This window comes from Bos javanicus, chromosome X (genome assembly GCF_032452875.1).
Source record: "Bos javanicus breed banteng chromosome X, ARS-OSU_banteng_1.0, whole genome shotgun sequence".
NCBI classification, from domain to species: Eukaryota; Metazoa; Chordata; class Mammalia; order Artiodactyla; family Bovidae; genus Bos; species Bos javanicus.
This window is the reverse complement of record NC_083897.1, coordinates 3,212,531-3,229,831: the sequence shown is the minus strand read 5'-3', so window position 1 is coordinate 3,229,831 and position 17,301 is coordinate 3,212,531. Positions and strand designations below refer to the sequence as shown.

The following is a 17,301-nucleotide window of genomic DNA, read 5'->3' as shown; positions in this document are numbered from 1 at the left end:
CTGAAATGGCCTCTGTCAACATACGATTTCTGACTTGGAGACAAGCCCTGCTGGAAGGGGAACCACATGTTTCTGAACTAGGGCTCCAGATTTAAGAGCCTTGAGATCAGAAATGTTCTCTAGACTTGGCAGGTTTTTTTTCACCATCAAGCAGCTCCCGAGTGTCCCCCGTGTAACTCAGCAGCCCATACAATAGCTGCTCCAGGCAAAGATGGGTTTCTGCTTTGAAGTCTCATTTAGAACAGAGGGGCAGGATAAGGGAAATAATGGCTTTTCAACTCAGAGTGAGCAAACTCGAAGGGGGTCTTATCCTCTTGGTGTTTATTTCTTGGACCAAATTACTAACCCTTCTCTGAAGCCCCCTGTTGAGATCAGGGACAAACAAGATGAAAGGGAGAAAGCAGACGGAAGGGAACAAAAGAACTTCAACCTCAGAATTCTTAGCCCTCAGGGAAAACACAAACAGGATGAGTCTGCATGTTTGATTTTGCATCCCCGGGATGTCGGGAGGCGTGTCCAGGAGGATAAGCTGAATCAAGTCTATCAAAGTCTGACATCTGAAAGACCCTGGCTCTCATCACTGCCTGAACACCATAATGACATTACCTGTGGGGGCCCACACCTCAGCTTGGAAAGCAGAGCTTGTCTGTATCACACCTTGGCTCTGGCTTGACCCACCTGCTACATCGTTGTGATGGGGAGGGGGCACAAGGGACCGGGTTATACAGCTGGTATAACCCACTCCACCTAGAGCTCTGACAATATATGCAGGGCTTGCTTCAAGTGCTGCTACATTCCTTATCAAGTCTGTCTGAGCTTACAAGCAAATCTGACAATTCTTTTTTTTTTTGAGAGAGAGAGAAAAAAAGGAAAAGTACGTGTTCAGGTAACAGCTGCCTTACTCATTTTTATTCAGAGGACAAGAAAAGTCACTTTGAGCAGTGACAAATGCCTGGGATTGACATGGAAGGCATACGTACTTGTAAAGGGCAAGAAGACATCTGAGGGGCCTCCGTTGGCTGGACCAAAAGATTTTCCTTGACATCTCTTGTCTTGGTTCAGGCATCTTAACAACTTTTGTGCAAATGTCTCAGCCTCCTTTTAAAGCTCTTTTGCCAAGGGGAAGGCGCATTTGAGAATCTACTGAAAGCTATGGACCTTGTCCTGGAAAACTCTCTCTCTCTCTCTTACACACACACACATACTTTTACATATAACATCAGGGAATTCCTAGATTTACTAGAATCCATACACAGAACCCCCTCAGGGGTCAATGGACCTAAAGCTAAAGAACCTCTGGTCTAGGAAAAAAAAGTTAACATTTACTGAGTACTGACTAGTCAGGCACTCTTCTAAGTGTCTCAAATAGATTTTTGCAATTAATCATAACAACACCATAGAACAGGTACCACTGTTCTCTGTTTTACTGATGAGAAAACAGTGGTGGAGAAAGTCACTTGCTCCAGGTCAAACAGCCAGTAAGTGGCACAGCCTGGGTGGAAACCCAGGCCATCTGTTTTTGGAGACCTCCTCTTAGCCACAAAGCCACGGTTGTGAAATGAAACAAGTGAAAGTCATTTGTTTTTGCAGACCACGACTGCAGCAGTTTCCTATTTGTATATGTTGCGCGGTGGGGGTGGGGGGAGGCATGTATCTCTAGAGATCTGAGAAAGTTGAGACAATGTGGCAGTAGGTGGAGGAGAGACTCTTAGCCAAGTCGTACATGCCCACTACTGACCGCTGCGCAGGCAGGTATAGACCAAAAATGAGTCCAGCCCTCTCCTTGGCTTCCAGAGAATAGGCCTGTGAGGCTGACACTGGCACTCATGCTTTGAGATCTTGATCTAGTAGCCAGTAGAAATTAGTTCCAGGGTCCCAAACTTAAATAGAGGCCAGGAAAGTGATGCAAATGTGTGAGGAAGGCAGTGGCCAAGGGAGGGGGGCCATGACGAACTGGAGTGAGTGTCCTGTCTCTAAACATTCACCTTAACAACAACCTCCCAAATCCCATGAGGCCTGAACAAAAGACATCCAGCTTGTGGACTGTCCGTTTGACCTCTGAGTAGACAGTTTCCTTCGTGCTCTCTAGGTATTTCCAAGGCAGGAGTGTGGGGCATGTGATCCGTAAACAACGGACACAAGCTCACCCGTGTGACAGTCAACGTGACTTCCATTTTGTTAGAAGCATGCTTTTCTGTGCTAACCAACCAAGCCATAGGTCACTAGCAGAGAGGTGCAGACACCAGAGGGGAAGACCTCTCGGGCAGTAAGCAACAGGGCACCTCACATACCTCATACAGAGGGAGCATTCAAGGTCAGAGGCGTCAAAAGATGCCAGCGGGACACTGAGCGCAGGCCTGGCCCTGGGGTCAGTGGAAGGATCTGTGATGTAGAGAGCAGAAGTCAGAGGGGAACCAACCTTGGTGTCACAAGACAGCACTTCTAAGGCCAAAGAACCCAAATATTTTTTTTCAGTCAGCCACTCTCATCACCTCCCCGAGAATTGATTTAGTGGCCAAGTGAGCCACTGAGAATGGGGTACCCTGATACAGGCATGTGGAGGCTTCCAGCAGCCCCAAAGAAAGAAATGTGTAGGTCAGGGATTGTCTGGGAGCCCTGAGGGGGCTTCATTTAAATGGAACAGGCACCTCACTCTTGACAAACAGCTGCAACGACTCCACGGACTGAGCCAGGCCTTCATAGCTGACACTGAATCTTGGCACTGGCAGCCACTCTTGGAAAGATACCAAGCTGCAGCTGCTGCTTCTCAGATGCCTACGTACGGGGACATGACTGGGAACGAGCAGGATGAGGCGTGATGGAACTGCCCGGGTCTGACTTCCCCAGAATGGGGAAGGGGGTGCAGAGAGGCTGGCCTGGAAGGAAGTGACACCATCAAGGGCGTGAGATGTCATTACTTGACACTATGCTTGCCCATAAGCCCTGGCTTTCCCTTATAATTCATATGGGGCACCGGCAGGATGCTAGGAACTGCTTGCTCTCACAGAAACCCCACAGCCACCCTAGAAGTGGCAGAGCAGAGGAGCCATCGTGTGGAGGGTAGAAGCCTCCACACACTGCTGAGCCCGGGCTCCCTTCCAAGCCCCCAACTCCCTGGGTAGAGTCTGCACCTGGCTTAGACGCTTTATTAGGCCTCTCTGGGTCTTGGGGTTCAATTTGGCAGTGCTTCCTTTTCTTCTCCTGGCATTTGCCAGTCTTAATGGAGGCAGCTTGGGAAGAGGCAGCGACCCCCTTCTCCTCCTCTGCTCCAACCGAGTCTTCCGTGTGGTCCTGCGGCCCATCCCCTGTCACTGTGACTGGGTTCATCAGGCTGCCCCCCTGGCCCCTGGCTGCTGCCCCCTCCTGACTGGAACAATGTGGGCGCTCGGGCGTTTCCTGGAGGAAGAAAGAGCCAAACATCAGAATCTACTGGGGCCCAACATTGTCCTCTGATAATTGTCTCCAGAAGGGACGAGGAGAAAACACTGCCCAGTCCTGACCATGTAGAGGACAGGTAGCTTAACTGGGCGGCAGTCATAGGGCACAGAAGGCCCAGATGGGGCAGAGTAAGGCATGCAGGGAGACAGTCCTTGGGCAGCAGTGAAGGCAAGATGCCAAGTGCAGTGCCGGTCTCCACTCCTCTCCAGTCAGTCCCCAGTCACCACCTGAGGGGCACCAAGGCATGCAGTGCAGTGAGGGTAGATCCTGCCACTCGGCCCTTCCTCTCACCCTCACTGCCATTCCCAGCCATCCTCCAGTCCCACATCCAGCTTCCAAAGAACTTTCGGGAAGGTTCTGGTGCAGGTGTGTTCACAGGCCTACCAAGTGCCCTCACACTCCAGAGCTATGTTATACTGGTCAAAGGAACTAGGAACAAATGAATCCTTTCACTAGATTTTGGGCAAAAAGTCTGAAAAAGAGACAAGATCATCTGGCAAAATGATCAATAACATCTCTAGCCTTTTCAAGAATTTTTGTCCAGGAGAAAAAAAAAATCCAATGACAAAGTGTTTATGCAGTTTTACGTGGAGAACCCCTCTCTCTACATTCAAAGTGTATGGGTCAAAATGTTCAGATTGTTGTGTTCCCTCCAACTCCAATAAAAAAAAAAAAAAAACAACAAAAAAAAACCCTGGTAGATAGATGAAAAATGGGGAGTGCACAGCTGGGAGAAAATGATGAGGTGAGGAGGAAAAGACTTTTCTGAGTCTCTAACCTGGGGAGTTCAGGGTTTTATCAGCACTATGGCACTGCCGCATCCTCAGCTTTCCATGAGCCCTTGTCAGAGTCTACACAGAACAGTGCTTTGCAAGGCAAAGTTTGGGTAGAAACCCAGTCCCTACTCCTCAGCTTCGTCATACAAGAAAGCCAGGGGTGCTTTTTTTCTTCATTTCTAATTGGGCTGCAATTAGAAGTCACTCCAGGTACTTGGGTTCAGTATTATGGTTCTCAATTCGGTAATAATGATCTCAAAGAAGTATTGAAATGTAGGTGGTGCTAGTGGTAAAGAACCCGCCTGCCAATGCAGGAGACATAAGAGATGCAGCTTTGATCCCTGGGTGGGGAAGATCCCCAGGAGGGATCCCATGGACAGAAGAGACTGGCTGGCTACAGTCCATGGGGTCGCAAAGAGTTGGACACGACTGAGTGACTTAGCATGTAGCACTGCTTTGATTTCAGGATATACTCTAAGTTCTGCCCATTACCCCCCCCCCCCCGCCCCCACCACCCAGCCTTTTTGAGTCACGCACTGCATTTTGTTCATTCTCCAGAGCAGGGAAAGAGGTCAGGGAAATATGAGATTTTCACCTGTCAGAGAACCAAGAAGCCATGGAGAGCCTAGGGCTCACACACGGGAGGAACACAGGGCATGGACAGCAGGCAGGCAGATGCTTCGAGCTGCCTAGATCTTCAGAGCCCGCCTCTGTCTACATATCTGTGCTTCTGAGCCCCAGCTTCTGCCCACTTGCCCTCTGCTTGGAAAGTTGGGGCCTGGAGACCATGGTTTTCAAAGACTCAAATCCCAGAAAGTTAACACTTTCTAAGTTGCTTCCCTCTCCCCGGCTCCACATATGTGCTGGAAGTCTACTTACATGTAAGACACAGTGCAGGAATATGAAATGACCTCCACTTGGGGATCAAATGGAGATGTCTTTGCACAAGGAACTCAGCTGGTACTCAAAGACCAGCAGCTTGAACAAACAAAAAGTAGGACAGGAGGGGCTGTCAGGCCCTCTTCCCAGGCTCTGCCCCTAAGCTCACCCCAACCGAATGGCTCCTGGGGAAGTGGGCCTTTCTAGTTCTGTCACCTCTCTCAACTGGACCTGATAAAGAATTGAAAATTGAACATAATAAATCATCAACCTGGGCCCCTGCCTGAAATCCAGTTTTATCTTTAAATAGCCTTTCAGCAAAGAAGACAGCCACTAGCAACTCTATTTCTTCTTTCTCGGGAACCAAACAAAGTAGGAGGGTGAGGGCTTACTCTCCATGTTTGCCCACAAAACAGCCAAACGAAGCGTCAGGAGCGAGCTGGGTGAGTGGAGTTTTACCTGTGACAACTTTGGTAGATTATGGATGGTGCCTTCAGTAGCCAATGACTCTACGTGTTCCTTTAATCTAAGGTGAGGTGCCAACAGCTTCAGTATATCGGGAGAATGTTCCTGAGAGGCCCCCGGGAATGATGGTGTAAAGAAACTAAGGAGAAGCTGGGACATAAAACAGAAGACTTCACTACTTAAGTTTCTACAGGTGCTTGGGTGAAGGGCAGGGGTGGGAGGGCAGGAAGGGACAAAGGGTACAGCTTGTGGGGCAAAACCCCAGGGAGGAAGCCTTGGACCAAAGACCCCAACACAGTGGGGCAGGGATCCTCCTTCGGCTCATCAGAATCACCTGGGAAGTTTATGAGACTTCCAGGTTCCAAGTTCCCATGCCTGGCTCCCCTGGGTCTGAAGTGTGGCCAGGAATCTGAATTTTGAAAAGGCACTACAGATCTGCCTTTGTCTCCCTAGCCAGTTACACCACTCCGCTGCTACCCTTCCACAGAAAGATCTGCAGGGGGATTTCAAAACCTGTCTAGGAGGAAAGAGGCCGAGGAGAAGGCAGGAGCCCAACATCAGCTGGGGGACCTGGAGTCGTGTCCGAGATGCCCCCCTGGGTAGAAGGCAACAAATGTCACCAAGGTTCCTCTGTATTTCTTCCCTCCCTGTCTGCCTGTCCTGCCTCTCCTCCCCGACCATCAGCCCTGGATCTTGAATCCCTTCAGCAGTGATGTGTTTGTAAAAGCAGAGCCAAGTCTTCTTCCCTCTTCTCCCAGCCTCTCTTCCTACTTTCTAGCCTTCACTTTCCAGAGAATGTCAAGTCACTTCAATGATTGGGGTGGAGGTGGGGGGCGGCAGGCTGGTCTAGTCTATGGTTGGCTTCCTTTGCAACTGGATAAGCTGGGGATGGGGGTGGGGCAGATAAAAGATCCAGAAGGGACTGGGAGTCAAAGATGCATGATCTAGTGGAGGCTGCCCCATCAACCGCCCACATCCTTGCTTCAGTTCTCTCCTGTGATAAAGTGCCAATTATCTGTATACATAGGTATTTTTGTATGTAACACATAACCCAGGAAGGCAGGTCACTTGCTTCTAAAATATATTCACATGTTTTCTGCTGAGACCAACTAAAGGATGCCCTACCCCTTCCTCTAGGTAACAGGGTATTAACTGATCAGGGGAATCTGACCGAAACTGGGATCAAACTCTCTCCAGTTTGATTTCTTTCCTTACTGGGCCCCAGCAGTTCCTCATGATGTTTCTTCTGATGCCAGCACTTTCCACGTGGCTAAGCCTTGCTCATCCTTCAAGGCTCAGCTCCAGGTCTCCCATCTTCTCTTCCTCCAGTCTCCCTGATCTCTCCCATCATTCCGTGTTCTCAACTGCACCAGAAGATAGTGCCTCACCCTCCCCAGTCTGGTGTTAGCCTCAAATTGCATCGCAAATGTAAGTCTTGCTCTCTACAGATGCTCTGTTTCTGGAGGGCACACGACTAATGTCCAGTAAATACTCATCACACTGGACAGAACTGAGTTAAGACACTAGCCATCCTAGGGCCCAGAGAGATGCCTAGGGTTCAGGCCCAAAGTCCCCAGATGACAGATGTCTCTGTTTCCTTCCAATTCTAAGTTGGTGTAGGAATGAGATGGGAGGTTCTCACACTGACCAGGGCTGTAAATGCCAGCTTTCAGAGACTCCTCCTTTACTGGAACCAAACTGGGCTCTCAGGGGGCTCTGAGTGACCCACCAGGAACCACCTCTGAAGCACTCCCCCCTGGAATTCTCCCCCAGAGAGAAGTAGCAAGCCATAGGGAAACCCCCAGGTACAAGGATACGAGGGCAGAGTGTGGTGGGAGGGGAAGCGAGGCAGAAAGGGAAGCTCGAAGGAAACTAGGCAAAGGAACAGCAGCACTGAGCTTCCTCTTCCGCTACCTAAGACCTCATTGAAGGCCTTCCCAGTGGCTTTGGAAAACAAAAGTTGGGGTCAACTCTCAGTGAAAATGAGCATTCCACATACTAATGGAAGTCAACTTCACTTCAGCGTCAGCCTTGAAAAGGCCCAAGTGGGCCAAGAAGTCCAAAAAGAATCTGAAGTAAAGACAAACATTAAAAAGAAACCCAGGCCTGTAAGTGACAAGGGCAGCTAATTCATGGCAAGTGAACCTGGACCATCTCTGTCACATCTTTATCCCTGGAGAGGGGAACAACCCAGCAAACAAGCACAGAGGGTCCTCAGCGTTCCTAACTAAGTGCCATGTCCTCACCTCCCGCCGTCGAAATTCGCCTCTAAATTCTCACCTTAGCTTCAGAACTCTGGAACACTCATCACAGGCAAATGTTCGATTGTATTATCTGGCATTTATATCACATTATAGAACCAGTGCAAGAGTGTAAGGTCCTGGAGGCCTGAGACTGTGGCTTATGCCTCTTTGGGTCTCCAGAGCTTAGCACAGTTCTTGCCCCATCCCATTAAGGCAGCTGTGGAAATGACACTGCATGCATGCTTACATGCTAAGTCGTTTCAGTCGTGTCCAACTCTTCTTGATCCCATGGGCTGTAGCCTGTTAGGCTCCTCTGTCCATAGGATTCCCCAAGCAAGAATACTGGAGTGGGTTGTCATTTCTCCTCCAGGGAATCTTCCCAACCCAGGGATCGAACCTGCATCTCCTGCATTGGCAGGCCGATTCTTTACCACTCAGCCACCTGGGAAATGATACTAGGTGGTCTATAAAGTGGGTGGGAAAGAGGATCAACCCAAATCATGACACCAAGAGCCTCTCAGGCCAACTGGGAAATGGACAAATGAGAGTAAAGAAATCACTCTCTCCCAGATCCACACCTGCCTCTGTTGGTCTTTGCATACTCTGTTCTTCTAACCACCTTTGTGCATACATCCCAGAGCTGGATAACCCCACTGCTCCTCTCCCCCAGTCTCAGCAGTGGGTGCTGAGACTCCTGACTCAGCCTCCCGGGCCAGTAGGATAGTGGAGCAGCTCACAAGGCAGACTCTGGAAGCAGGAGGAGTTGGGTTTGGTTGCTCTTCCACCGATCATTAGGTTCATGACCTCAGGAAAGGCACCAAGCCTCAGCTTCCTCATCTGTTTCATCTGTAACATAGGGATAAATGATAGTACCTACTCTCATAGGGACGTTGTGGGGATTTAATTATAGCTTCCCCATAAAGTCCACAGAACAGTGCCCAGTGCACAAGAAACACTCAATAAATGCTAGTCATTATTACTATTACTCACACTGTGGACTACAGTTAAGATTTGGGGAAGGGTCCACAGCTTGGAGCAATTCCCTGCCACCAGCCAACAGCTGGTTAGCTCCTACTAACCAGCCCAAAGTAACTTCCCAGAACCTCCGGTGCTCAGCTGCCCCTAGTTCAATGATTTTGCTGAAGATTCCTTTCTGGAGCCTTCAGAAACCAGTCCTGTCTCTTGCTCCCTTTCTTCATCCACTGCTCTGCCAAAGCACCCTGGGACAGAGGCACCTAGGGCGCGGTGGTGAACAGGGGGTGGGGCACAAGCATAGCAGAAGTCCCCACTGACTGTCAACATCCCATTGCCAGGCCAACGAGCCAGACACTGAGAGAGCACACTGCAGAACAATAAGCAACAAAGTCTACGAATTGAGGATGCTTGAGCATTCACTAATGTGCCTAGTATCTCATGCAGTTAAAAAAAAAAATAACAACCACATCCTCCAGCGACTCAAGAGTTGGGATGATTGGATTATAGTGTAATGGTCCCCAACTTATATCACATATGTGTTTCATTTCTAGCAAAGAAGCTGAAGGTTGGAGTTCTGCATATGGCAAGGCAGATGGGACCCAACACCCCTTGTGAGGAGCTGGCCACCCTGTGTGGCTGGTGAAGCTGTGACTCAGCCCAAGGAAAGTTCTAAAACTGCCTCACACCCGGGATCTCTGGCCAACAGCTGGAGTCTCCTCCGTGGGCCTCCATCTCCACGTTAACTTATTTGGTTTTATTTTTTTTGTTTGTTTGTATTCTTACTGACCACCCAGACCCTGAGTCAAAGAATCAAGCACATTCCTCACAGGCTCCTACAGAAATGTAGGAACTGCTCAATCTGATTGTATGTGCCAAAAGGATGGTGTTTCTGGGTCATCAACTGGCACCTGTGTCTTGCTCCTGTCCCCTTAACCCAGGGAACCATCCACTCTGGACCCCCAACCCTAGGGAGCACAGTTCCCTCACTCCCTGCCCTGGAGAGGACAGAGGGCTGGAAGCCCATTGGGCAGCTGGACCTGACGTCATCTCAACTCACCCTTTGGGCTTCAGCTCTTGCTCTTTTGTTCCTTCCATCGAGGGATACACAATATAGAAACTCTCTTAGCGCTTCCTCCACCTTGCCAAGGGTGGCTAAGGCTTGCGCTTTTCTGAAGTGTGCCTGGAAGAAAACATGAACATTCAGTCCCATTCTTCTCCACCTCTTGACATTGCTATCATTCATAACATCAGCTAAATTACTTCCTGGGTGTTCACTGTCATGTGAGGGCTTTAAAAGGACTATGTTATCCACAGCCTTATTGTGTAAGCCAGGGCTCTCCAACCCCTAGGCCACTGTACCGGTACCAGTCTGTGGCCTGTTAGGAACTGGGCCACACATTAGGAGGTGAGCGGCAGGCGAGCAAGCAAAGCTTCATCCATATTTACAGATGCTCCCCATCACTCGCATTTCTGCCTGAGCTCCTTCTCCTGTCAGATCAGTGGCAGCATAATAAATGTAGTGCACTTGAACCATTCCCAAACCATCTCCCCCCACACCCCCCAACATCTGTGGAAAATTTGTCTTCCATGAAACCAGTCCCTGGTGCCAAATAGGTTGGGGACTGCTGGTGTAGGCAATTGTTCTGAAGCCCATTTTCAAGAAAATAAAACTGAGACCCAGAGAAGTGACTTGCCTGAAGTAACCTGGCTGGAAAATTGTGGAATCAGATTGACAGCCTGGGAATGACTGATATAGAAGACCAGATTCACAACCACTGTGCCATACTACCACCACCCCCCACCCCCTGCCCCACGATTGTATTGGAGGAGGCATCAGATGTAGCAAGAACTCCCATCTGAGGTCACACTAACCAGCTTTCAGGACCTGCCTGGATGGGCCTTCCTGTTAACCAGTCTGTCAAGCAGAGACCTAGTCCATGTTACTGGCTGAGTGACCACCCACACTCAGTGATCACTTATTAGAGGAGGCCCAAGTGAGCCAAGCCATGTGACCTCTCTAAGACCTTGAAGGCAGCTAGTGGCAAAGCTGGAACTAGCACTGGGAGCTTCCCCACCAAGCCCTTCTGAACGCTAACCAGGGGCTGCACAAATGCTTTGGCTCCAGTGAACTCAGCTCATGTCTGCTCCCTCACCACATCTTGAAATCGTATAAGAAATTTTAGTGTTTCTCAGGGTCCAAGTCAAACTGCCCTGGGGGAGAACCCTTAAAGGGTAGGAGAGGAGCATCCTGGGGAAGATGGGGGAGAAAGAAGAGAAGTGAGAAGAGGGTTGTCTTCTCTCCATGCCTGGCAGCTTGGCTTAGAGGCTGCCCCTCAGTGGCCTGCTCCCCAGGCCTTTGCCTACATGCTGACCCCGAGTCTAACTTAGGGAAGGCAACAATCCGGGTTGTGGCTGCTGGACACTCTAATACATGGACCTCCCCTTCGGACATGCCTCTGTGGGCCCTGGTGCCTCCTGGCTTGGGCCTGGCTTACAGGAGCCAGCCAGAATCTGCCTTCTTGAGCAGTGGCCCCTGCTCCAAGCCTCTTGGGGGCCTCTCCTCGAATTGTGCCCTCCCCCTCCTTCTGGAGCTGGATGCTCCCAGCAGTGCTTGCCAGAGCCCTCTGGAGAAAGGCCTGCCTGACATTTCAAGGTGGCTAGAGGGTGTTAAGTGCTGGGAGACTGGCAGTTTTGGGGATCTGACCAATCACACCAAGTAGCAACCCATATACTCCACCTGCTCAGGGCAGCCAGCTCAGTTGTCACGCTTGCAGGAGAGTTCCAGCCCTGGCTGGGTGGCTGGAATAGGGATGAATGAAGTGAACACCTCTCATAGGAGCGTTGCATAAAGAAATGGTGGGAAATCCATAAACTGGGGTGTGAGGTGGCTTTGAATCAGAAGCATCAGTTCCAGTCTTCCTTCAATTCCCAAGTCCATAAAGTTCTATCATCACTGCCTCTCTGCTTAACCCAGCACTTAGGGAAAATGAACTTCTGTTTAATATTTTCACCAACTCTTCCTTCACTGGGTAAGTCACTTTTCCCATTTCATCCAAAATGGTCCACTGCTTACTTAGCCCTGTTTCCCACTGCACTATCGAGGTCCCTGCCCCGATATGGTTTAGAATGGGAGCAAAAACAGTTACAAGAGACGTCCTCTTAACCCCAGGTAGCTCACTGGCCTGCACTGCTACAAGGCCTGAAATACTCCCAGTGAAGTTCCTTTTGGTTAAGACATTGATGAGTTTGAATAAACCGTAAATGTGTTCCTTGGGAAAGAGGATATACTAATCTATCATCACGCATGAAAACTTTCTTATGAAAGAGTATGAGATTCACTCTGACATTAATGACCCCAGTATGCAGCTCCCCAGTGTTTTATCTGAAGTTCCCCAAATCCAAAAAAAAGGCTGATAATCCAACATTTTCATAGGCTTGACATCAAAAGTCATTAGGTGGCAAATCTTGATCTAAAACGATATGTGTTACAGTCTTCTTCCCACTTAGTGTGAATTTTCATGTAATATGCTGCAGAAATATTATTGTGTTTGACTATGGGGCACTGTCCAGAGCTGATACCTGGTCTTAGTGAAATTGGAAACATTCTGGATTCTGAACATATCCAGCCCTATGGGATTCAGATAAGGGATTATGGACTTGGCCTTGGATGAAGTGGGTTTCAGAGGACATCATCCTGGGACATCATCCTGGGGCTGCGTAGAGAGAGCACTACACCAAAACCCAATGTTATGGTTCACAGAACAGACTCTTGGTCAAGCTGACCTGGAACCAGCACTGCCCCCCTGCAAGGTGATTACGGCAGAGAGCAAGATCTATGTTTTGCAAACAAGGACACCTAGGGTTCTGAGAGTGAAGTGACTTCCCCATGGTCACTCAGCTTGCAGGTATAGAGTCCAGGCTCAAATCTAATCTTCTAAACCAACTATAGACATGTGGCTGAAGGCTAGTCCTGAGGGAGGCCGGACACAGATGCAAGAAGTGACATTGTGCATCCTGGCATCTTGAGAGAGGCTGAACCTGTCTTTCTCCCCTCCCCACTCCCACCCCACACCCTCATGTGACCTACATGTTTAGGGAAAGCAGCAGGCTGACTGACTACATTAAGGACTTAAGATGGCAGAACCAAACTGCAATGTTTCTCTTCCCCTCCTCTCTCTAGTGTCATGGGAAAATAATGGTGATGATGCTGATGTTGGCAAATACATACAATGCTATATGCCGGGCATTGTTCTAAGTATCTGCCTGCATTAGCTCATGTAGTCCTCACAACAGGTAGTCTCCCCCTGTTAAGCAGATGCTTTGAATATCTTCATTTTATAGGTGAGGAGATGAGGCACAAGGAGGTTAAGTAATTTGGCCAAGGCCACACAGCTAGTAAAAGTAGCAGGGCTAGGACAGAAACTCGGGCAGTCTGGCTCCCAAGTTCAAGTTCTAAAGAATCACAAATTCCAGGCTGCTTTGCAAGTCATCAGTCTAAGATCAAATTGGGACAGAACTCACCTCTCTCGCAGACCCCTAAGTCACCCTTTGTCAAGGGACTCCCCCCACCAGCTCCTATGAAGAGCCTTTCCCCTGCTCTGAGTGCGCCCTAGTGCCCCTACCCACCGCTTCCCCCCACCCCCAGTGGCAGTCCTCCCTGCCACTTCCTGTCCTCACTACAATTCCTTCCCATCCTTCTCATCCCACACTCACCTTAAACCCCATGGGGCGGAGCTTACATGCTATTTCGGCATCATGCAATGCGTCCTCATGAGACTCCAAGGTGAAATAAATTTGAGACCGGTTGCTGTAAAGCAAATGGTCATTTGGAGCTGCCAAAATGAGAGGAAAAAAAACCTTGAGCAAAATGGCAAGTTATCTAGGACTTCTCTAGTAAGGACCCAAAAGAGTAAACTTAATCTCCAGCCCTAGTATTGCCCTGCCTACCACACCCCCAGCCACTCTGGGTCTGAGCTTTCCCAACTGTAAAGAAGTCATTATCCCCCCTCTCTCAAGCAGTTCCTTAGAGGGCCTGTGGGGTCAGTAGTGATTAGCAGTTCTGACACAGAGCAAATTCTGGCGCCCTGCTTCATGGCTGTGGCTAGGAACTGGCAGCCTAGCTTCTGAGTGAGGTATTGCCCACAAGGAAACAGGCCAGGGAAGAGGGAGAAGGTGGTGGCTGGATGTGATCCCCATTCTTGCCACCAGGAAGACAAGTCCAAGTTAGTCTTATCAGCAACATCTTTGTCTACAAACCCCAACACATATGAAGTTTCTCTTAAGAAAACAGAAATGCATTTGCAAGGCTCCATCATCTCATTATAGATGGGCAGATATGAATGGGCTGGAACAAGGCTTCTGGGAATAAAGTGAGGTTGGCTCTCATCAATACTCTAAATCGGTAGACCCAGGGCTGGAAAGGCCTTTAGGGATCATCTGGTTCAAGCAACCCAATCTTCAAGGAAAATCAAGTTTGAGAGCTGAAGGCATCTGCTCAAAGCCTAGCTAGCTGGTAGAGTCATTGCTACCGTGACAGACTTTGAATCTGGGGTAAGAGACAGGTTCCTTTTTTTCTGAAGTACAGTATAGCACTTAAAATAATAGAAAGAGAGACTGGCCACTTTCTAGCACAACGATACTCTTTGTTGGGGAGGCCCCTGGATTCTCTGGTGGTCCAAGGATGAACCCCCAGGGAAAAGTGATGACAGTAACCAAGACAGAGGAGGAAGAGGGAAGGAAAGGGCTTTCCTGGCTCTTAAGGGGCAGCTGGGGCTTTCCTTGTGGCTCAGCTGGTAAAGAATCCGCCGGCAATGCCGGAGCCCTGGATTCGATCAGGAATGGAACCTTCCTTTGAGATCTGGGCTTCAGCAGGCTCTGCCTGTCTCCTTCACACTGCCCTGCTCTTCCCTACAGACTGGGCTCCAGCCTCTGCTGTGGGGACAGGCTTTGTTGTTGTTTTCCCCAGGAGTGTGCAGAGGGTTTGCGTGGGTGCCCATTACTTGCTCTTAAGACATCAGTTAAGAGTTTACAGCCTCCTCTGTTCATTTCCTGCAGCACAAGCCAGCCTGGTGGCAGCTGACAAGGTGCTCTGCTTGGGCACATGCGTCGGGGCTTGGGGGGTGCCAGTGTTCCCCAGTCCACCTTCATTCTTCCCCCTCCCCCATTACCTGTTGCAAGGTCGGGTGAAGATTCAACACGTGGAGACTGCAGCCCATCCCCTCCTTCACCGTCCAAGCAGGGCTCAGGGCACCCTCGGATCCCAGAACCCTGTCTGCCCAACCCTGTCGCCTTCTCCCTGGCACGCCTCGCCAGACACCGCGCCCCACCGCTGAGCTCCTGGCAGCCGCCCGAGCTGGGCAATACCCGTCGCTCGTCGCTGGGCGGCCACTTCCTGGGTCCAGACGTGGGGGGTTGGGGTAGTCGTTGCCTAAGGGAACTCAGGCGCCCTAGTGCGGCCAGCGGCGTGGGGCTGCCCACTTTGCCCTTGAGGCCGCAGAGCCCACCCACCCATCCTCAGGCGGCACGGAAAAGCTGGGCAGAGGCGGTCCCCTTGGCAGTCAGTCCAGTGTCCTCAGGGATCCCTGAGCCGTCGCCTGGCCCGTCGCCCTCTGGGCTGGAGGGCTAGGGTTCGAAGCGAGGGCGCAGGCTGCGGGCAGGCGGCGCGGGAGGGGGGACGGGGAGGGCATCTATTTCAGCCGAGAACCGTGTGATAGGAAGCGGTGACAATGAGTCACAGGGCAGCGGGGCGCGAGAGCTCCTGCCCGCCGCCTCCCCCCGCCCGCACACGCTCCCGGGATGGTTTCCGAGGCGAGCGTGGCCCACTTCGGTTACCTCAGCCGTTACACAATCCCGCCCGCCCGCGCGGAGGAGGGGCCGCCCGGCCCGGGCCGCTCGCGGCCCTTATGCAACCAGTGCTCTCCTGACCTAATTCCATGCCGGACCCACCCCACCGCGGCCCCGGAAGGGACAACTCCCGGCCGGCAGGGCGGCCCCGGACCGGGAGGGAGCGGCAGACACAGGCGCCGACAGAACATCCCCGGCAGTCTGGAGCGCAGGGGCCCCGGCGCGCCAGTGGGAAGGGTGCGAAGTTCACCTCCCGATTTGCAAGGTGCGGGCAGGTGTAAGAGGGGCTGGGGCACGCAGAGGGAGAAGGAGAAGGCGAGCCCGAGAAACAGAGACGGTGACACCAACCAAGAGCCAGAGTGACAAAGATGCGGAGAGAAAGGAAAAGACAGAGGAAACAGAGTGACACAAAGAGAAGCAGGGACTGAGACACGCAGGAACACACGAGCTCACAGGAGACATGAGACAAAGAGCAGGGAGACATACAGAGACCCAGAAAAGGGGCAGACACAGAGAAAAAGTCGGAGAGGGAACTCCAGAGTTCCCCGCCCCCACTCCAGTCGCGGTCCATCCCACGGTCTGCGCGCCCTCCTCCGCCGGAGTCACCCTCAGCTCCCCTCCCGGATCCAGCCCCGGCCCGCCCCGGCCCCGGCGGTACGGTGGGCTCACCCAGCCTAACTGCCTCGTTGTACTTCAGCAGGGCCGCCTCCACCTGGCGCTCGCGGTACAGCCGGTTGCCCTCGTGCCGGAGTTGCGACGCCCGAGCTGGGCCCGGGAACAACTTGCCAAGGAGGCCACTGAGCACCACGTTGACCCGCAGCGGCGGCGGCGCCTGCTGCCCAGCCCGCCGGGTCCCGCGCGCCCGCCCGGTGGTCACCATCAACGCGGAGAGTTTGACGCCGCAGAGCGCACAGCGCCGATCGGCTGCCCGCCCGCGTTCCAGGCACAGTTTACAAAAGGTGTGGCCGCAGGACAAGGACACGGGGTCTGAGAGAAATCCATGGCACTTCCGGCACTTGAAGCCATCCCACACCTCGGTGGCCTCGGCGGCTGTCACCGCCCCTGCTTCTTCCGCCGCCAGCGCGCAGCTCCCAGCGCGGCTCCCGTCTGGGGGCTCCGGCGCCGGCTCCTCGGCTTGCGGGACGTTCTCGGCCAGGCAGCGCACCAGCTGCTCCAGCTGCTCGGCCACCAACTGCTGCCGCTCGGAGAGCTGTCGGTACACCTCGAGGGCTTCTCGGAGGCGCCCCCCAGACGCCAGGGCGTCGGCCTGCGTGAGCAGGACTTTGCACTCCGGCGTCGAGGCCCTCGGAGGCTGCTCCTGCTCTGGCGGCCGAGTCGGTAGAGGTGCGGGGCCTTCTGCAGCCGCCTCCGGGTGGGGGCCCGTGTCTCCGCGGGCCGCTGATGCTGCCGGTTCCTCCAGCTCTAAGTTGTTGCTGCCGAGCTCGGCGGGCAAGCTCAGCATCTGTCCAGCCTGAAATGAATCCATAGGGAGAGGGACACGCGTGGAGAAGAGGCGTCTAGGGGCCGGGAACGCGGAGCTGGGAGCGGCGGCTGGAGGGAATCGGGGCTGCCACCGCCGCCGCTCTGCCGCGCGCCGGTCCCTGCCGCGCCTCCGCGAGCTCCATGCCGGCCGCCCCGCGCCGCCTAATAACTGTCTTGTCTCAGCAAAGTGTTATATAAAA

The 17,301-nt window shown here is 52.1% G+C and overlaps 1 protein-coding gene across 5 annotated transcripts in view; it reads right to left on the bottom strand.

Annotated features, from left to right (window-relative positions):
• Nucleotides 1-17,259, bottom strand: part of LONRF3 (LON peptidase N-terminal domain and ring finger 3) — a 39,284-nt gene extending 22,025 nt beyond the window's left edge. The window contains exons 1-6 of one of the 5 annotated variants that reach the window (XM_061408432.1): nucleotides 16,289-17,259; nucleotides 13,490-13,608; nucleotides 9,834-9,956; nucleotides 5,553-5,708; nucleotides 3,132-3,396; nucleotides 2,292-2,382 (exon numbers count right to left, since the gene is read on the bottom strand). In XM_061408432.1, the coding sequence (XP_061264416.1) occupies nucleotides 2,292-2,382; nucleotides 3,132-3,396; nucleotides 5,553-5,708; nucleotides 9,834-9,956; nucleotides 13,490-13,608; nucleotides 16,289-17,105 (1,571 nt within the window). In that variant the 5' untranslated portion in view covers nucleotides 17,106-17,259. The remainder of the gene's footprint in view (nucleotides 1-2,291; nucleotides 2,383-3,131; nucleotides 3,397-5,552; nucleotides 5,709-9,833; nucleotides 9,957-13,489; nucleotides 13,609-16,288) is intronic. The other 4 variants (XM_061408429.1, XM_061408431.1, XM_061408430.1 and 1 more) reach the window with 4 other exon arrangements.
• Between the last annotated feature and the right edge of the window lie 42 nt (nucleotides 17,260-17,301).